This window comes from Triturus cristatus, chromosome 1_1 (genome assembly GCF_964204655.1).
Source record: "Triturus cristatus chromosome 1_1, aTriCri1.1, whole genome shotgun sequence".
NCBI lineage: Eukaryota > Metazoa > Chordata > Amphibia > Caudata > Salamandridae > Triturus > Triturus cristatus.
The window spans coordinates 80736432-80758253 of record NC_140579.1 but is presented as its reverse complement, the minus strand read 5'-3'; the positions used below and the strand labels follow the sequence as shown (position 1 = coordinate 80758253).

General features: G+C 47.2%; 1 protein-coding gene across 12 annotated transcripts in view; it reads right to left on the bottom strand.

The window, feature by feature from the left end:
* Positions 1 to 9849: 9849 nt before the first annotated feature.
* LOC146869505 (stAR-related lipid transfer protein 3-like) overlaps positions 9850 to 21822 on the bottom strand; it is a 146113-nt gene continuing 134140 nt past the window's right edge. For all 12 annotated transcript variants that reach the window (XM_085602746.1, XM_085602663.1, XM_085602575.1 and 9 more), the window contains one exon: positions 9850 to 12356. In XM_085602746.1, the coding sequence (XP_085458872.1) occupies positions 12246 to 12356 (111 nt within the window). In that variant the 3' untranslated portion in view covers positions 9850 to 12245. The remainder of the gene's footprint in view (positions 12357 to 21822) is intronic.

The window sequence follows — 21822 nt, the reverse complement described above, 5'->3', positions numbered from 1 at the left end:
CACCGGAACGCGATGACGCTTCTTCTCCTTCCGGCCAAGGCTTAGAACACCCTCCCTCTCCACCTCTGACATACACCATCACTCTCCAAGTTCCTGAAGGGCCTGAAGACCTAGCTCTTCGATGAATCACCGTGAACTCCCAGGAACTGCGCCCCACCTCCCCTGCAGGGCCTTGAGACCCTTCCGGGTGAGTAGTTACGCTTTATAAACCCTTGATTGATTGACAATCTGATGAATTGTTTTCTTTTCATCTCCACCAGAAAAAACCTGGCAGTCTCAAACAGACACACAAAAAAAAAGAACAATTACCTCTGCACTCTGGAAGAAAACTCCTGAAAGGGAGAAGGGCGATTCTTTTTTTGTTTTTCAATAATCAACGCCTGCTTTGGCAGTTTTTTCTTTGAAAAGCAAATAAAAAATGTGTGCAGCCACCCGAAAGACAGAGGCTGAGGAACAAACTTGTAGTGCCTTCATAGGAGATCACTGTTGGTCTTGCCATGATCTCTAGGTAGGGTGGGCAGCAGTCCATCAGGGTGGTGGACATAATGTCCTCCACCTCTCATTGACAGTGGGCTGCTTGTCAAACAATAAATCAGACCCAAGGTTTTAGCATATGGTGGAAAATATGTACCACCATATCCTGTTCATTTGCTTTGGCATGCCTTTTGTTTGTTTCGCACTGGACTTTAGAATATCCAAGCTCACTGTTGAAGGTCCATGTTTATGTGACATATGATAGTGTAGCACTTCAGCCCAATTCGTTTTCAGGGGCACCCAAAGTGTAGAGAGGGTGATATCTTGATTACATTTTTCCCCCCTCAACATGTACTGCCTCCCACCCTCTTTATAAAATCTATTTTCCCACTAGTGACAGTCTTCCTTAGAGTGTATATGGTTGGTAGACTGTGGAGCTGCATGTACCTGGTATGTGTGGGAGCAAGCAAGTAGACTGGTGTCCCATGTGGACTAGTAAGTATGGTTAAATGTGATGGTGATTCTATGGCAGGACTGGAGGTGGGGATTATGCAAAGACTTTCTTGGTTTATTTTAACAGCAGCCATTTCATTATATTTTAACACAACTACAATTCCCATGACCCACAGGGAATTTAGTGAAAATCATCAAGAGACAACAATGCAGAGACAGTCAATCGGTATCCAATCACAAGCCAGTACTCCTATGAAGCCCATCCTCCTGTGACCTCACAGCCTCTTTCTTTGCTGCTTACAGCCAAGCTAAGTCTCCTCTTTCCTATTGCTTTTGTGACAAGGCCTTAATTTGTTGGCTTTGCATTTTGTTGTTAAATATTGCTTGCATTGGGTTCGAGTGTGTGTAACAGTGCCAGCAGAGGGACCTCCAAGTGCTCCTTCTCGTTGGTGATTTTCATCTGGTGCGGCTCGCTCTGTGGGGTGGTCTTCCACCCGCTGGGGGGGGGGGGGGGGGGGGGAGGGTCTGTGTGCAGCAGCGTAACTCTATGGTCAGGGCGCGAGACTTCAGAATCTCCTCAGAAACTGGTTCCAAGTCGCAACCGTTTTCCCTGTGTTGCTGCCTCTGAGCCTTGCCCACCTGGAGAGTGACGCCCCACGCATCAGGGTCTGTACAGGCTGCGACCTGCATTTTTCCATTCCACCCATCAAAGGTCTGTAGTGTGCATGTTTGTCGATCACCCAGTAGTGTCAGTATTAACTTTTAGGCTGTGAAGGACTTTTTTCAAGGCACATGCTACCAGGCAGGGATCCCCACTAAGATTGTAGCACCAGAGGGTCTCTCCCATGGCTGTGACTCACCTGATCGTGAGGCATTGCCCATCCCTAACTGCTGCTGGCGCCCAGCCCCAAAACAAAATCTGTAGCGCTTCTGCCCTGCCTTTACCCACCATAAGGCACTGAGATAGCACTCTCTGAGGGATATGTGGGTCCCCCGAAGTAGCTACTGCTCTTTACTTGCTCGTATGCTCCCACTGGCTTGCCATGGAGAGGACAGAAGATATGGTGGGAGAGGGAGACCCCTTCTGTGCTCTTCCTTGGGATGACTAGTTTTATCAGGCAGTAGATGGCTCTATCGAGCTGTGGAGGAAGCCATGGCGCCAATGGAGCAACACTTGTCCCAAAAGATAGCGCAAAGCTGATGCCTGCCAATACTTCTCCAGGTCCCGGTCCCCCCTCCTCCTCCCCTACAGTCACAGGACCCAGACTTGATCCCAGTTACATGGCCTTGCGAGGCAGGGGTGAATTAGGACGCGTATGAGCTTCTTAGAGAGGTTTTCTTGGCGCAGCACCGACCTCCTATACCCAATTTGGATTCAACTGACCCAGGTACTCCCCCTCCCCCACCCCCCACAGGCCTCTCCTGATCCCCTTTATGATGGGCATGGGAACTCGGATGATGTTGAGGGCCCCTCAAGGCCCTGGCGCCCCTCCCCGCCAAACCCCAATCTCAGGGCATGATACCCCCACTGCACCTGATGACCCCACCGACTTGCTTGAGCCTAAGAAGACACTGCATCCTCGCTCCTCTGAGTGGGCTCCCTCTACATGGTTGACAAGTACATAGCAGCAAGAATTAGGGCACGATGGGCAAAGAGGCGCATAAGCGCCTGAGGGCTGAGTGTCCTTGACCCTCTTTAGATGGAAAGGGGGATCTTACCCCGGAGCTTCTTGGCCAAGTTTATGAAGGACCTCAAGAAGGGGATTGATAGATCTTGGCGAACATGCCAGAATAAGCTGCTTGACATTCTTGGCCCTCTCACCAAGATCTTCGACACGGTGGAAGATGCCAAAGTTTTAGATGCTTTGATTTCCCCGTAGGTCCTGCCTGGATGGGCGCAGCGAGCAGTCATCTTTCTAGGCATTGCGAACTGTGTGCGGTCCACGGAGCACTGCTGCTCCTTGCTCATAACGATGGACCCAAAGCTGGGTGATCGGACTGAGCACTGTGGTTCAAGGGGGACTCTCCGGGGAACCCTTTGTCAAAGAATTGGGAAGGTTTGTGAATAAGTTCACGCGTTTGGACCAGGCTACCAATTCTGGTGAGACCTCCATTAAAAGAGTTTTCCCCACTTGGGTTTTCGGGGGGGAGGGGGGAGAGAGGGGCGGTCAAGGCAGGGGCCACTAACCCGGTCAATCCTCACAATAAGTACCTGGATGCAAGGCTGCAGAGGGGAACATTATCAGGACCAGTCCCGCTTTAGCAACTTTTACCCAACCAGGGGAAGGTGCTTCAGAGGACACGGATCCATAGGCTTTGACCAGACTGCCAGTTCCGGTGAGTGTTCATCCTGCTCTCTTTCTAAAAGTAGGGGGCCGTCTAGCCAATTTTATCCAAGTTTGGAAACAGATCCTAACCAATGCATGGGTCCTACAGCCCATCCAGGGGTTTCAAATAGAGTTCCTTGGTTCCCCCATTCAAGCAGTGCGCCCAAGACCCCTCCAGTTATCGGCTCAGGAAGCTGCGCTGGTGGATGCAGAGGTCACCGCACTTCTGGCCACAGGGGCTATTTGCCCAATCACACCATATCCTCACGGCTTTATCAGCAACATATTCTTGATTGCAAAGGACAACGGCCAGTTATAAGCATATGCCAATTCAATGAGTGTCTAGGGTATCGCCACTTCAAGATATTCTCTGCCCCGCCGACTGGATGGTTTGTATAGACCTGAAGGACACCTACCTGTGCGTTCCAGTGTTTCCTCCATACAGGCGTTTCCTCCAGTTCCTCTACCGCCAACAGGCCTTTGAGTTTTTCACTCTGCCCTTCGGCCTTTCCTCCGCCCCATGGTGCTTCACGAGAAGATTTTATGGTACAATAAAATGTTGCCGTAATGGAGTATACCCAAGTACAAATAATAATGTGTAGTTATCAAGATATGAGAATTAACATTGATTTATGGAATTCATTTGATTTTAAGATGACTTTAATTGAAATGATAATATGATTCTGAAATCGAACAATGCTTCATGTTGGAGGGACTAATTTAAACTTGTTCTGAGCTAAACGATGGTCTACTGAGATTAGAAATTGTTATTTTTTCCATACTTAGAGTGAACATTCCAATGGACATTATGTGATTCGGTTCTCATGAGAATATGGACACCCTGAAAGTTATGCTAACCATAGCATGTATGATACAATAATGTTTCTTTTCAGAATTTGATATGAACTCATTCTTTTCCGTTCTCATGAAATACATGAGATTATTAGTTGATGTTTCTACTTTCTAAATGAGCTAATTCTACATCCTGGACTGGTGATGTCTTTCAATGGTGGTGTGACACCACCTGACGCAAGCATTTGTAAGAAATCGTATATAAGATGGAACACCGAAGGAGGGGCAACACACTCAATTAAAATTTTCCTTTGTGAGTGGCAACACATTCCCAGTTTCTCCTTACTCTTTGAGAGATGCACTTTGCTTTTTGATGCGGACTGACTTTGGAGGATTTTTCGAATTAATTTTGGAATTATGGCTCTATGCTACATTCAGTAGCAGACAGACTGGGCTTTTGCCCTCCTGAACCAGAACTAATCTTGAGATAGATTCTCTCTTTAGTTAATGGACAATTCCCATAGAGACTTTATTCTTCTATCCTTGGATTAGTGTAGCTCTTTCTTGTTAGACCTGGAGAATTATCCTTCTACCCAATGGCAGTCGGATTGTGTACCTCTGTGTTTTGATTCTGATTTCCTTGCATAAATGCTGAGGGCTTTGATTAAAGGAATTGTATTATTAACTGAATTATTGAAAAGATTATTAATAATGATTGATTTTGGATCTTTAATACAATAATGTAACTAAATCTGGTTTGTAATTTTATTTGTTTCTGTTATTTCATTGAACTGTGCAACTATTTGAGTAAGTAAAAAAAGTTTATGGAGAGTAAATGGGAATTCACCCCTGCTATCATCTAAAAAAAGGTACATCGAAGATTTAGAGATAAACGAAGATCAGGATACTCTAATAGTAGGAGGGTCCAGTGCAGTTGGGGTATTGGAGAAAAAGCTTTATGCTTCCGCACGTAGAGATAAACTACTCTAACAGTTCCTTCCTGTGGGTTTCCAGTACAGAGATGGAACATGTTTGTCATTGTGTTTAATCAACAGGTCTAGAAATGGTATGCAGCCATGGCCTCTATTGTAGGTGAACTTGACATTATTATAGTTATGTTCAGATATTCAACAAAACATTCATAGTTCACTTGATTAGACATTTGTTTTTCTGTTCCTAAGGTTACCTATATTTTCTCTGATCTGCCACAGATTATTATTAATTAACATTTGATAGAGCGCATGGCTACCCTTAGGCATCCCAGCGCTTACGACAGCAAGCGGTCGGGTACAGTTCAAGGTCACTTCTGGAAAAGCCATGTTTAGTGGTTTCCGAAACAAGAGATGGTGGATCGTTGAACGGAGAACGATGGGGACCATATTCCATAGTTTTGCAGCGTTACAGGTGAACATTCAGCCTCCAGACTGTGCTCTTTTGATTTTGGGTACTGTCCCCAGGAACAAATTAGCTGGATGCAAGCTTCCCAAGGGGCGGTGAAAAGCTATAACTGAGAGGGTGATTTTAGGGTCCATACCCCAAAGTGTTTTGTGTGCTATGCATAATGATTTGAACTTTATGGGTTCCTTGATTGGTATCCAGTGTAGCTCTTTTAACGCCGGCTTGGCCGAGTGTGCTTTAGGGATGTTGCGCAGCAACCTGGCTGCACAATTCTGCACCACTTGTAGTTTCCTTGTTCTGGACTTTGGAGTACCCAGGTAGAGGGAATTTCCATAGTCCAGCCGGGATAACACCAGTGCCTGAACCATAATCCTACGTGCAGATTCAGGGAGAAGTGGAAGAGTTTTTCGCATCGGTCTAATGATTCCGTAACATGAGGCTGATAATTGTACTGCTTGATGGTCAAATTTGAGCGACCTATCCAGCCAGACTTTTAATCTTTTCTTTGGGTTGTGGAGATGAGCCAAGACACCGTATCGAATGTGGAGCTCCGGTCAAGCAGGACGATTGCACCGTGCCTCCCTGGTCGAGACCTTTCCACGATTGCTCCACTACTGTTAACAGGGCCGTTTCTGTTCCATGATTTGGTCGAAAACCTGTCTGGGAAGTGCAGAATCGAGTGAGCTCCTAAGTACTTAGAGAGAGTTCTATTTACATGTTTCTCTAAGATTTTACTGGTCATGGGGAGGAGCGAGACCGGACGATAGTTGCCCCATAAGTCAGGATTAAGGCTGGTTTTTTTTTAAGTTTCTCTTATCATAGCGTGTTTCCACAATCTGGGCACTTGGTCAGTTGCCAAAGAAGAATTTAAATACTTCCAGTAGCACAGGTAAAATGACATCCCCCACCTTGCGCAGCATGTCAATGGGGGGCTACGTCCAGGGGGGAACCGGATTTAACTTTGGGAAACAGTTGGAATAATGTAGCTAAATCCAAAGCAGGTATATCTTCTAGCCGTGGGAAACTACCCCCCGGAATTTCTACCTCCTGGTCCAGGTTATTAAGGCTGGAGGCATTAGGAAAAGTATTGTAGATATCTAGAATTTTTTTATTAAAAAACTCTGCGAGTTCCGTGCAACGTTGCTGAGAGGATTCTGCAGGTAACTCAGCTGGTGAGCGCTTTGTAAGATTTTTCGTTATTAGGAAAATTTCCCTAGGAGCGTTGGCTGCCACTGTAATCTCCTCATAATATTGTATTTGTGCTCTGTTAGTTTCTGCCTGATAAGATTTTTATAGCTGCTCTGTAGTTCTGTTTATTATGATCAAGTAACACTAACCCTAGTGGCTACACTTACCTCTAGCTGAATTATAGAATAAGTATGCACAAATAGTTTGTTTTGATATGCCCTCTGGGCTTGACAAGTGTTATGTGCTTTGAAGTAGCTCATTGAGACATCTAATAAGTCAACATCACTAGACTATACCTTAGTTTTAGTTTCTATATTTTAATTGCCCCAAATCACGTTATCAATGCCTCTGGATGGAGGTTTCTTCATTATACAATTTGGCTCCAAGCACATCCTAAGAAGCAGTGAAACGCTTCTGCGTTTCTAGTCTTATTCCCATCAGAACAAGGTATCATGTCTGAAAAGCAGATGCCTTTCGGGCCGCGTTTTCGCCAAAGATGCGCGCGCATCCCAGAGCCATTTTGGCTGGACAGTGACTGTATCTCCACCTCTCTGTTGCGCGAAGGTCTCCCATTGTGAGATGTTAGGTACAGGCTTTAACCTTCAGATTCTGGGTCCTCGTTGCTCCATAGTTATTGTTACCTTGGCAACGCGAGAGCCAGGTCTTCAAAGCACATGGCTGCAGATTTCCTGACTGCTCTTTAGAGTGATGCGGGTAAGAACATACTCCATTCCCACTATTGATACATGAAGCAAAAGTGCATTTCTGAGAATGGCATCCAAACAAATGATCAAAACACACACAGCCAGTTCCTGAACACCGACTTTGCATAAACGCCGAAATGTTGCTAGTGCACTTAATTGGCAGATTGCCCATTTTATACGCAAACTGACCCAACCGGATCTTAAACCTAGCCTTTTACTCATTTCTGCCCTCAAATCTTACAAGATTATAGGCTCCCAGTTGATCTTGTTTAGGGAGCCTAGCTGCCATGAATATCTAATCTTACAATTAATGACAGTAAATGATGATCTTCAATACTGATGAAAACAATGTACACTTTTATGTTGGGAGTTTTCTTGGCTACTAGTGTCTCCGCTTTCAGAAACTTGAGGGCATCATAATAGAAAGTTCTGGAATTTGAAGACTACAATTAAAGGTTTTGTAATAATTACTATTACTATTATTATTCATACTCCCAAAATTAAGACATAAGTGGAAATTACCCATGCCAGCTCTTTTTGTGAAGAAATGTGGTCAAGTCAGCAAGTCGGGGCCAAAAGAGTATGTTTTGATAGGGCTGTTTAGTCCCTGGAGCACTCGGCTGAAGCACATACAGTGGAACAATCACATATTCATTACTATCACCATTACCTAGACAAATCCAGCTAAATTAACTGAGGGTAGGCAGAGCTGTTTTCTGGCCACTGATATACTGTCGCTAGTTAAGGTTGGCGATTTACAGGTTGGACTACATGCTCTTTTGTAAGTTTTCAGTTTTTCCTATTTACTAATAGTATCAGGTACAATCACACCTGACAAGCTTTAAACTGAGGTGGAGATATCAAATATGGTACAAATGAAAGGATTCAATAACAATGTTCTGCATCTAGGTGACCGTTGTGGAGGAAGGCTACGAGTACTTTAGATATAGTGCAGTGCAAATTCAAAACACAATCCGCTACTCTACTGCGCATCTTAGCGTAGGTGCCAGAATTGTTGGGAGGGCAAGAAAAGGAACATTATTAAACCCAAGGCAAAGACCGGATTATCAATGATCATGTCCTCCCAATTTGAGAAGTGGTCTTTCTTCCACAAATGCACAGTGTAAGGTTTCCTTTGTACAGAATGCCACTGGGTTGGAAACACATACATGTCACTAGTAGAATTACAAAGAAAGGTGCTTGCTGGGAGCAGCAATGACGTGTCTTCAACTACTCTTCTATCTAAGTTCTACACAAAGAAACCTAGCAACAATATACATTTACAGGCAGTAGACATAGTGGTAAATCCAGGAGGAGGATCATTTGCGCAAGTTTGCCCCTTGGAAGGTCTCACCCTACTAAAGGGTATGAATAGCAATACATCTACATATCTGTACATGTGTTCTTGTGAAACAAACTTAATATTGGTTTGTATTTGGTTTACATACTCTTTATAAATGAAAGGAATATGCTACTTACCAGTATGTATCTGTTCATGGCATGTAGAGCTGCAGATCTACACACTTTTACCTGTATCTGTTCCAGTCTATCTTATTTAGATACAACACACATGGGCCTCTTCACTGTTACTACTACGCTCCATCTTTCCTTGTTGGCGAAAAACAATCTGAGGATGGAGCCGAAGCCCATGCGCAATACGAACCAAGGGAGGAGTCACCGACCTCGTGACTTCCAAAGACTTTCCAAGAGGAAAAACAAACTGCAAACATCCGGGCCCAACACCAGATGGCGATCTATGAAAAAGTGTGTAATCTGCAGCTCATATGCCTCGAACAGAAGAGAACCATATATGTAATCATAAATGTATGAACTGTAAATCAAGTATAAACATGATGTCCTATTTGCTTGAAGCTTCCCATTATAGTGATTGCAGGCCTTAGCAGGCTGGGGAGCTCTAATGTTACATGTTGTACATTTTCCAGTATTCTTCCCTTCAAGGCTGCCCTGGACTTCCTTGAGGGGAAGATCCTAACACCTGCACTATCAGAACAAGTTTCTGTCAAGTGATCTTATTGTTTTGACTTGTAGGCAGAGACATTGGATATATATACTAGCTCAATTGGACATGTTTTTTAGCTCTGTGCTCGAACTGATCATTTTCTAGGGAGAACCTTGGTAGGTTAAAAGGACAACTGTCCTTGCTGTTTTGATTGGATGCTTTCTATTTAGCATTAAAGACTAGTTGGATTTGAAAGCTGTCAGTTGTGTTATGTTTTCATTTTAACACTTTATAACCAGTGGTTCTGTTAGTAGACAGGCCGATCCCAGCTTTAGAGGATCACCGGCACATCTAAGAGAATCTTTGGCAGGATCCATCTGCCTCCGTTCAGGTGTCGGGAAGAAGATAGCACAAAGACATGAATGACACAGTGGGGGAAGAGAGGTGTAAACTGAGAACAAGGAGAGCCTGCAGTACAGTAGGAAAATAAGCAGACTGAATGGGCAAAGGTGTGCTCTGAGTTAGTATTAAAAAAACAAATGCAAAATTCTCGTTTTTGTAAAGGTTTTTTAATATATCTTCGATATGGGCACAAAGTTTCAAAGGAAGATGATGAATTATCAATGATCAAAGGATTTTTAACGAAATCCAAAGGATGGCGTCAAGAGCTGGATGGTAAATGAGTGCAAAAATAAAAGTGCAAAAACATCAAAGTAAAAGACATTTGAATCCCCAAAAAGTCCGGTTAATCCAAATATGTGTTAAAAAATTGAAAGGTTTAAGTTAAAACAATGTCAAAGGTGATATGTTAAATCCGGGTGCGATTGTTGACAACATTAAGCTTGTAAACTTGGGTGACCAAACAAAGCTCCCACAGGTTTCTTCAGATTGAAAGAGTCAGTCAAACCCCAAAAGCGCAGTCCTGTGAACCTCGTTAAAAGAACGCTGTGCCTGCTGTCTCTCAATCATCATCTGCAGGATGGTCTGGGGCACAGCACAGTAAAATAAACCTTGCTTCCATCAATATTCTTGGAGCCCTCAAGGATGCTCCAATTCACATTAGAGGATAAGACATCATACACAATCAAAAACAGAGAAAAGATGGTTGCGGCACATATGCTTTGCATTCCACATCTCATGACCCCAGTAGGACAGAAACCTAAGGGGCAGCTGGGATCCTAAATCACAAATTAAAAGAAAACAATCCAGGCTTAATGAAGTGATCCCCTTCACCCTCTTCCAATTTGTGACTAAGGTTGAAGGTGGTTAATACTGTGGCTTTGTGTAAGGCATTCTCAACCCTGTATCAACACCCTACCCCTTCTAGAGACGGAAAAGCCTTATTCAACATGCCCTCCTGCTCCCCCGCCTCTCTCGTATATCATACATTTCTTTTAAGGCCCACAAAGTCCATTAGCAGCGGCTGCAATGATCAGTCACAGAACCACATGAACAGAAAACAGTGATAATAGACAAATGCAGTACACGCGCTAAAGCCACTCGCCGAGTGGACCTTCACTGGAGGTCTCCCTACAAGTAGAGGAACATGGTGATCCTAACAAATGGCAGAAGACCTCGCTTAGGCCCGCCTCCCATACACTAGGGTGCATGATGGAAAAAGGAACAGCACCGGCACTGCCAGTTGCAGCCACTTTGGGGAGGTATGCAGAGTGAGAGAAAATAAACACAAAAGGTAGCCGGGGCAGGAAGAAGGGCAACACACACTGGCAAGTGTGTGTGATCTTAAACCAACAAGAGGCATTCCAGACCAATAAATAAGTCAAAACAGGTCTTTGCAAAACTGAGTTCCCATTGCACTTACTGGTCCTTTCATCCAGGATGCTAGGACAGTTTCTCATGAAGGTGTGGAGCCACTGATGGGGTGACTGGTCTGTGGCCAGAGATCCACCCAGCTTGAACTCTGCACCCCAGAGCCATTAGATGACAGTCTGCAGCCAATGATCATCGTAACTAGTCACCTTTTTCTGATTTAAACAGATCTGGCTCAATGGTGACTCAATAATCACATTTACATGTTCAATAGCCATACTGACTGTTCACCACAATTCAAAGTTTTCATAATCCTGGGCCTTGTTCTGTACCTGTAGGAAGCCTCCACAATAATTGCAGTACTAGCAAGGGAGGGGCAATTTCAGTACAAACATATAAGGGATGGGATTACATGGTCCTGCCACAGCAGAAGATTGTGTTCAGATTACTGCAGCCCTGGAACAAACCTCTTCAAAGACCTCTCAACTGCTGCATGTAAAGGAACAACCTGGTGTAGACCATGTGTTAATCACAGCATCATCACAGCCCCTTAGGGCTCCACTCTTATGAGCAAGTGGGGTTATTCTCAAAACCAAGGCAAGCATACCCCGATACAAAAAAAAACCCTAAGAAACAACCAGCCATTCCTGAAACACCAAAAGTCAAGGCGAGAAGGAAGAGCACCTTCATACGTGCTGAACCGCAGGCTTTGGACAGAGGGTCTCTCTCAAGCGTAAGAGCAGCAGAGGAACTACACATGCTAGTGTATGGCACCCTGTGGACGGAGAGGTGTGGACTGAGACGGACGCTTTGGGGAATGCAAAGGCTCTTTCAGAGGTGCACAGTTAGTGTCTTTCAAAGGAACCCGTTAGGAACTCCTGCACCAGGCATTAAATGCGTTTAGACTTCGGTCCCCAGGAATGCCAGAAAGCTTCATGTCTGCTCCTAAATGTTTGTCACATCCTAAAAGCTGCAAGGACTGCACCTATCGCCAGTTCAAGCACTCTGAATCCTGGTCAGTAGCTGCTTTCTGGATGTACTGTCAAGCTCTTCCAGAGCCCCACAGAGGAGTCCCGACAAGGAGGCCTTGAGCAGGTAGGAGACTGACGAAGGAAGACGAGCAGCAAGGTATGGATGCAGGGGATACAGGAACGGAAGGTCTCTCGTCTAGAACCGTCATTAAGGCACACCATTGTTGGTAACCTCCAAGACACGCTTGCGAAGGTGAAAAATGAACTCGAACATGGTCGCTGCAAGGCTTTGACTGATGAGATATTTGGGCAGGCGGCCCTATAAGAGAATGAAATATGTTGATTAGCAGTAGAGAAATGACCAGACTCAAATACAGCCACAACAGCAATTACTTTAGGCAGCTATGGGGCCACAAAAACATTTGCTAAAGCATACAGCTGGGACAAACATAGCAAAACGGACTGGAACAAAGCAGAGGGAGCAATATGAACATTCAGATGGGTATGCAGTTTTATTTGTTTGACAACTTTAGGAGAGCATTTTGAGAAGAAATGCTGTACATAGCTGTCAGGCTACATAAAAAACAAACATTGAAAATGCAACAGGTCTTGCTTTGCTAATGGTATTATATAGCAAAGCAAATGGCTTTAACTTAATTAAAGGCGAGACCTATTGCATTTTTAATACTTGTTTAGGACAGGTGAACAGATCATTCGGCTGACACTGACTGCACGAAATACCAGACAGTATTTGAATAACAGAGCTTTTAATTGTGTAGCACAAAGCAAGTGTTTCAAATTCTGTGCACGCCGTTTACAATATGTAAAGGGGGGGGCTTCAAGGTCTTCCAAAAGTATATTAGTGATTTAAAGGCTGCAATTGGAACTTAAGCTTTATTTAATGAAAAAGCACAGACCTAGGAAATATGGGTCGGTATTCCCCACAATATAAACTCCCCCGACATAGAAGTATTTACTTAAGTTTTTTTTTCTTCAAGATATACATTTTAGTTGGAGAAAGCATGAGAGCGTTCACAAATTAAACCATTTTCAAAAGCATGGGTGTCAATGCCCCATCTTTATCAGTGCATTCGTCAATGGGCTGAACGATGCACCACTCATAACCCCCAGTCCACTGAATAAGCATAAACCCTTTGACTGCGCAAACATTAGCAAGACATGTCCATTGACATTTGTGGCTCGTGCGCATGATATATACGCGTCATGAGAGCGACCTGGCTACACACACATTTTAATAAGGCAGTCGAGGAGTTTAATCGGAAACTACCTGATAGCTAGCATACTTGGCTGTGTAGAGTGCAGATTAGAGTTCAATAACATGCCCACACAATGGTGGGTGTGGAGCCCAGGACCGCACCTGCGGAGTAGTGGGGGCAGAGTGAGTCCACATGCTGTTACCTCAGATGGAAGGTGGGTCTGGAACGGTCTAAAGTCCAACCCATTTTCCCTCCTCCAGGGATGGGTTGATGTAGAGACCCAGACCAGATTAGCCTCCATGAGCACTAATAAAGCCCAGCACCACCACTGCAGAGCAGTGTGCACGAAGTCTTTAGCATCTCAGCAACACACCAGGGCAGTGTGTGAGGACCTTAGCATCCGCATAGCCCTACCACAGGAGGCGAAGAAATCAGTGAGAAGCTAGCACACAGAAGCAGTAGGACAAGAGGCAGTCCAATCCCAACCCCTGCAGAGCAGATCATCTGTCAAAGGGCAACAGCAACACAAAAACGCATAACCAAAGAATTGGTGGGAAGAAAGTACAAGAGCAGCCGGGCGAAGTAGACAGGTGGAGGTGGGTGCGCAACTAGGGAGCACAACAGGAACAGCAAGCAGTCGATGCGGAGTTCAGCCCTGCCTTTGTGAAGCGATGGGCAACTACAGTGGCCCTCTACAGGTAAAACAGCACTCACCTCAATCTTATGGCCCCCGGGCGGAGGTGCAGGCCCGAGGTGAGAGTTGCGGGCGAGCCAGGTATGTCATTCAAGCAGGAACCGCGGAGATCAGCCTGAGCCCTGCGCAAAGAAGGGATTCTCTGCAACCGTGGCAGAGGGTGGGGCCTAGGCCCGGGCTGAAAGCCGCGGTGCTCCGGAGCAGCAGGAGAGAGGGATAGTCAGAAGGGGACCGCAGGAAGTGACGCACTCATAACACAAGTACAGACCGGGTGGCTCTTCCCAGCAAAACGCACCAAGGAACCTGCTGCGGGGTGGAGTCGATGCTCAGACTTCAGCCCGCCTTAGGGAACAGTTGACATGCTACCACCAATCCCGTGCAACCATGCAATGGGAAACTTCCGCCTGCCAGGGGCACCGGCTCATTGAAATGGAGTGGAGTTACTCTCCCATTGAAAAATCATTATATCTGTGCTATCGTTACTAGAGTCGCCTACTGACAGACGGCGAGATGTGCAGCTGCTCAAGACAGCGCCACGGGGGCACGTGCACTTTCCGAGCTCATAGAGCCAATGAGGTACTGTAAAGTATTTTCCCAAACAATAAGCTCGTGTTTAGTTTCTAAGGCAAGCCAGCCAATAAAACAAGCTATCACCATTGCACAAGTAACAAGCGCGGTACCAAAAGTGAAAGAGAACCACGCTGCAGCCGGAGCATGGGGATCTCTTGTCTTTATGGGGCCATGTGTTTCCAATTAGAAACACATGGCCCCATAAAGATAAGAAAGTGCTTTGCGACAGTTGCAAAGCAGGCGACCCAGTCCGGCTCAGAGGCGAAAGGACGTCATCCAAAAACCCTCAATGGCAGGCCACCGTTTAGCATAAACGGTGACGCCAGCCAATGGAAATGAGGGGCGGGGCTTAAAGCCCTTTTCTGAAATTCCTCATTCACAATAAATCTCGCCGACGCTAGCAGCACTTTGCGATGCAACGCCATGCGAGACCTAAAAAGAAAGTGTGCATTCATTGGCAGGCGACAGGCAAACAATGCTAGGCGTGCTCTGGGAAGCCGAGTCCTGACTGCAACACCCATTCCAGATCTGACCCTGACGCGGTGAGCTGCACTGATAATAAACTGCGCTCCACGTGTGCAGTTATTAGCTAACAAGACCGAAAGAACCGCACTGTGAAACCGAACTGACATTCTCAGCGGCCAGTAGAGTGTACAGCCCCTGTGTGACGCTGTGTAACTCTGTCGGACATTTCCGTGCAGATGAATCAATCAATTAATCAGCAAATTTGTATTGCGCGCTACTCACCCGCAAGGGTCTCAAGGTGCTGGGGGGGGGGGGTCGCTACTGCTCGAACAGCGAGGTCTTGAGTTGAGAGATGGTTCTGGGTCAGCCGTAGGTGGGTTGGGAGGGAGTTCCACATTTTGGCTGCCAGGTAGGAGAAGGACCTTCCCCCGGCGGTGGTCTTGCGAATGCGTGGAACGGAGGCGAGGGCGAGGCTGGCGGAGCGGAGCTGGCGGGTGGGTGTGTGGAACGTGAGGCGGCTGTTGAGGTACTTCGGGCCCATGTCGTGGAGGGCCTTGTGTGCGTGGGTGAGGAGTCTGAACGTGATCCTCTTGTTGACGGGGAGCCAGTGCAGGTCTCTCAGATGGGCGGAGATGTGGCTGTGGCGGGGGACGTCCAGGATGAGACGTGCTGACACGTTCTGTATGCGTTGGAGTCTTTTCTGAAGTTTGGCAGTGGTTCCGGCATAGAGGGTGTTCCCGTAGTCCAGGCGGCTGGTGACGAGGGCCTGGGTGACTGTCTTCCTGGTTTCGGTGGGGATCCATCGGAAGATCTTACTGAGCATGCGCAGGGTGTTGAAGCAAGTTGATGAGACTGCGTTGACTTGCTTGGTCATCGTGAGGGAGGAGTCCAGGATGACGCCCAGGTTGCGTGCGTGGTCCGTAGGCTTGGGTGCGGTGCCCAGTGCCGGGGGCCACCAGGAGTCGTCCCTGGCGGAGGGGGATGGTCCCAGGATGAGGACTTCCGTCTTGTCTGAGTTCAGTTTCAGACGGCTGAGCTTCATACATTTCGCAACGTCTTTCATGCCCTCCTGGAGGCTGGATCTGGCGGAGGCGGGGTCGTTGGTGAGGGAGAGGATCAGCTGGGTGTCGTCGGCGTAGGAGATGATGTTGAGGTTGTGTTGACATGCGATGGCTGCGAGAGGGCTCATGTAGATGTTGAAAAGGGTGGGGCTGAGTGAGGAGCCTTGTGGGACGCCGCAGATGACTTCGGTGGCCTCGGAACAGAATGGTGGGAGGCGGACTCTCTGGGTTCTTCCGGTGAGGAACGAGATGATCCACTCTAGGGCCGCTCCTTGGATGCCGGAGTTGCTGAGTCGCTGTATCAGTGTGCGGTGCGATACCGTGTCGAAGGCTGCCGAGAGGTCCAGGGGGATGAGGGCCGCTGTTTCCCCGTTGTCGAGCATGGACCTGATGTCGTCGGTGGCAGCGATGAGGGCGGTCTCGGCGCTGTGGTTTGCTCGGAAGCCGGACTGTGAGGGGTCGAGGTAGCTGTTCGTCTCGAGGAAGGCGGAGAGTTGTTTGTTGACGGTCTTCTCGATGACTTTGGCAGGAAAGGGGAGGAGCGAGATGGGACGGAAGTTCTTGAGGTCCGTGGGGTCCGCGGTGGGTTTCTTCAGGAGGGCGCTGATCTCGGCATGTTTCCAGCTCTCCGGGAAGGTGGCGGAAGCGAAGGAGCTGTTGATGACGTCCCAGAGATGGGGTGCGATGCTGGAGTCGGCTTTGTTGAAGATGTGGTGTGGGCAGGGGTCGGTAGGGGATCCGGAGTGGATGGTGTTCATCAAGCTGGTGGTGTCTTCGGTGCTGACGGGGGTCCAGGTGCCGATGGTGGTAGTGGGGGACGTTGCTTCAGTGGTTGGGTGTGTGGTCTGGGCGCCGAAGCTGTTGTGTATGTCTGCGATCTTCTGGTGGAAAAAAGTGGCGAGTGAGTCGCAGAGGTTTTGCGAGGGTGTGATGTCGTTGTTGCAGGCGCTGGGGTTAGAGAGCTCTTTAACGACGCTGATGAGTTCCTTGCTGTTGAGGGAGTTGTTGTCCAGCCGTTCTTTGAATGACGTCCTTTTGGTGGTGCGGATCAGCTGGTGGTGTTTGCGGGTGGCGTCCTTGAGGGCTGTCATGTTGTCTGCTGTCGGGTTGTGGCGCCAGGTTTTCTCGAGGGTGCGGCAGGTTTTCTTGGAGTTCTTGAGGTCGTCGGTGAACCACTGGGTTCTCCTGCTGCCCGGGAGGATTCCTCAGTGGTGCGAGGTCATCGGCGCAGCTGGTGAGCCACTGTGCGAGGTTGCGGGCTGCTTCGTTGGGGTCCGTTGTGTTGGTGGGTGGGTTCCGGCTGAGGGCGGTGGTGAGCTGGTCGGAGGTGATCTTGCTCCAGCTTCTGCAGGTGGCCTGTTGCGGGTGGTGGTGGAGCGTTGTTCTCCTGAAGGTGAAGTGGACGCAGCTGTGGTCTGTCCAGTGTAGTCCAGTGGAGTGGCTGAAGGAGATGTGCTTGCTGGAGGAGAAGATGGGGTCAAGCGTGTGGCCGGCGTAGTGGGTGGGTGTGTTGACCAGTTGCTTGAGTCCGAGGTTGGCGAGGTTGTCCAGCAGGGCGGCGGTGTTGTGGTCCTTGTCGTTTTCCAAGTGGAAGTTGAGGTCTCCAAGGAGGATGTAGTCCGATGAGGTGAGTGCGTGCGTGCTGACGAAGTCTGCGATTGCTTCGCTGAATTGTGTGCGTGGTCCCGGGGGTCTGTAGATGAGGATGCCTCTGAGGGTGGTCTTGGGGTCAGTGTGTATCTGGAAGTGGAGGTGTTCGGCGTCGGTGAGGCTGTTGTCGGAGTTGGTCGTGATGCGGAGGGTGTTTTTGTGGACGATGGCGATGCCTCCTCCGGTTTGGTTGACGCGGTCCCTCCGTGTGATCTTGTAGCCGTCCGGGATGGCTATGGCGATGTCGGGGGCTGAGGAGGCGTTCATCCAGGTCTCTGTGAGGAAGGCGACGTCTGGTGAAGTTGTGTCCAGGAGGTTCCAGAGTTCGACGGCGTGCCTGTGGACGGAGCGGGTGTTGAGCAGGATACACTTGAGGTGGTTGTTGCTGGTGCTGGGTTTGGTGGGTGCAGTGCAGGTCCGGAGGCAGGTGAACTTGCAGGCTTGGCAGGTGAAAGGTCCGTGGGTGCGTCTCGGGGTGGCTCGGTAGCAGTCGGGGTGGCTCGGCGCGGCCGGCATAGGGGCTGCGTGGCCCGTACTATGGGGAATGGTGACTTTCAGGCCGAGGTAAGAAGGCTCACTTTGGGGTTTATGCACCGAATGCGAGCTCTCTGAACTCGGCGATGCGCTCCCGCTCAAGATATTGGAACTAATAATCAAGGCGTAAAAGCCACGAGGCGGCAGAACGGGCCCTCGTTCCGTTATGTATTTCGATGCACCTGGCTGGGGTCTATTTCCACCTTGGAATTGGAATCGGCGATTTAGCAGCTCCAAAAAGGCGCCCTCAAAGCGAGCTATTTATTCCCGTGACGTCTCTACCTCTAATTTTGCCGGTTTGGGATGAAATTAGCTGCTTTCATCAAGCGATGACCTTGGGTGTGTTAATCTGTGACATAAAACACATGCATGTCCAATCCCACGAGGAGACTGTATGCAAATGTGCGTACCAAGGGGGTAAGTCATGTCTCCCCTCTCCGTGTGAAAACATTTAAATTTTGCACAACCTGTGCATTTATTTAACAGGATGTCGTCGTGTAAGGAGTTCATTGTGCTGGATAGAAATAAAATGCAAAGAACCCATACATTCCAGTTTATTATTCACATTATGAACTGCCCTTGAGCCTAGTCTGAATCTCCAGACTTCTCGTTATGCCGAAGAGCTCTCTGGGTAGATTGTTTCTCATACGTCAGGTATCACTGTAATGCAGGAATTAGGACTGATTTGAGGTTTCGTTTCTGGTTTCCCACCTTAACCTTTCCATTTAAACGATTCCAAACAAAATGGAGGCCTGTGTGGTCCTTTTGCAGTTTTCAGCCTTTGACCGGGTGTAAGGAACAACTGGTCGTGAACGAGGTTTTTTTATCTTGTTGGGGTTTGTTTGGACACAGGAGCATGACACTACCTGGTTTATTCCACGAACCCGGCCCTTTTTAGTTTATCCGACGAGAAAAGACGAACAGAAGGTTTTTATTCATTAAACTAGAAATGTCCTTGTGGAATTAAGATTTTTGTTTCACATCAACTGATACATTTGTTTTTAGAAACAGCTTCCAAGCACTGTCTAGATTCACCTGCGTTGCTCGAGACGTCTACAAGAATTGATTGATTGTCAAAAATGTTAATTAAGTCAAATGTTGGTAATGTTTGTTACAATTGTAAAAGTAAAATCTTGAACAAATGAGTAGATTTCGTCCATTCTTTCTTTATTCCTTGAAGTTTTACTCTTTTGTGTCCTTAGCAGTAGCTCTCGCTATAAAAACGTTGCCGTGGCATGACACTTTGTACTTTGTAATGTCTGCTTCTAGTTGTACATTCTACAAATCCCTAGCGTGCGCACCCGTGTGACCATGTGCACATACTCACACTTATCAGATATCGCGTGCACATACCTATACACACTGTATAAACAGACCTTCTCTATGTGTAGCACAAGTGTTGCACTGTGGGCCCCTCGGCTCCTGTCAAGTGTTTCACTATGACGCCTTCTTATGTTCCGTTTCAAGTTGGTTTTGTTTTTAAAGGCTTGCGGGCGCGGTGGAGCCCGGCACTTGGCCGCAAACTTAAACCCTCCAAATTACGCAGAATTGTACAGGGGAGTGAGTACCTTTGTGGGATTCATTGCTAAAGAGAATAGCATCATTACTTATTAACTAATTTGACAATTGACTCTGCCCGGTGTAGAGATCGACTAGTAACGAGGATGGATGGATAGATGGATGACAGACAGACAGACAGACACACACACACCTCAGTCCGTCCCCGTGGAACTCGTGCCTTTAAAATACCTTCGACAACACAGGCTTCGATAATGAAAGCTTTGTTGTGTACAATAAAGTGCCCGTTAAATGCCCGTTAAATACCCTGTTTCCACAGAAAATAAAGTACAAGTTTCAAACATGACTTTTATAAAGGCAAGCTGACTATGTTCAATGTACGTATCAAAATACATTTTTGTGGCGGAGACAAACAGGTTACTTAATTGTGTATTTTCCTGCTATACCCCCTTTTCAAAATCGGCTTTTCTAGATCACAGTGTTGAAATGTATGTATATATTTCCCCGCTGCTATTTTAGTGGCGTCCTTTGAAAACATGCGTGTCCGTAACTTTGAGGTGGAGGGGAGGTATCGCTAGAAAGTTTCAAGTGCAGATATGTTTCAGGTGGGTTATTAGCATGGGCCCCCCCACTCACAGTACCACCGCCAACACAGAAGATCGGATCTGACTTCTGCACCGGCCAAAGTAACATTTGATTGGATGAATCGGCCAAAGACCCACCGCGCAGCAGTGTGCACTCTTCCCTCCAGACTGGGTTTTATATGTACACTTCCAAGCCACAAAGCAGAGCCCGCTTAAGAGGGGTTTAACAGAGGCATCTCATCTAACCCCGGATACCTCTGCAACACCAACATGGCGGAAATGCACGGCGCCACTCGCCTTTCGCAAAGCAAACCTTGACTTTTCAGCACTACAAACCAAGAAACTTATATTTCATCTCGTCTGTTTCATCCCAGTCCCAGGTTGGTTTCTGAAGAAGCAAGGGGGGGGGCGATTATTGATGAACTGACAAAGCGGTGCCTTCTGCTTTACACTACAACAAAACACTTCTAGAGTGCCCAAAGACTTCACAACATAGTGTACTGAAAGAACAAGCGTTGATCTCTTATCTTTATGGGGCCATGTGTATGTAACACATGGCCCCATAAAGATAAGAAACTGCTTTGCGACAGACGCAAAGCTGGCCACCGAGTCCACCCGGAGGCCAAAGGGGGTCCACCAAAAACCCTAATTTCCAATGGCAGGCCATCGTTTACCATAAACGGTGACGCCAGCCAATGGAAATAAGGGGCGGGACTTAAAGCCCTTCTCTAAAAGTACTCATTAGCAATAAATCTCGCCGAGCGAGCTGCGCAAGTGCGCCGCTGCGCTAGGCAAGACCTAAAAACCATATATCTATAATGATAGCATCACCTTTTCTGTCTCGTCAGTACTGTTTTGCTTTTTTTAGGTGTGCTACATCTATTTAAGGTGTACAACTCAACTGGCTTCACCAAGGCCTCCATTCACTTGTGAGTTTTGTACAACCCCATTGGCTTCACCAAGGCCTCCATTCACTTGTGAGTTTGTCTAGTTGAAAAATAACACAAGGTCCAACAAATGCTCTCTTCTGATTACTGGGATTTGCACTGTTTTCTACAAGAATTCCACATGCCACCGTAGGCCTACCTTGAGTGGCGTAGAGGCTGCAATACGGCACCGAGCAACCGCCGGTGGCGGAAATTAATTCAAGCCCTCCATTCATCCATCCATCGCCATGTTTGTTTCAGACATTCCACAGCACAAACGTCACCAATACTTCACTCCCAATCTCGTTCTTCATTGAAATCCAGTACCCTGCTTTCATCGATTTGATATACTGGTACACACTGGTGTGCCGTTTACTTCGCATCCTGCTCTACCTATAAGGAGTTTCAGTATTGGGCACACAACATTCAACATTGGTAGCTGCCTGCAGTGAATCGGCGGCAGCTAAGGAGATCAGGGAAAGCTCCTAGGTAATTTTTGTAACATGTTTGTTATATAATGGAATAAGGTTCGTGCAACCTACAACTTTCCTGCTGGAACATTTAGA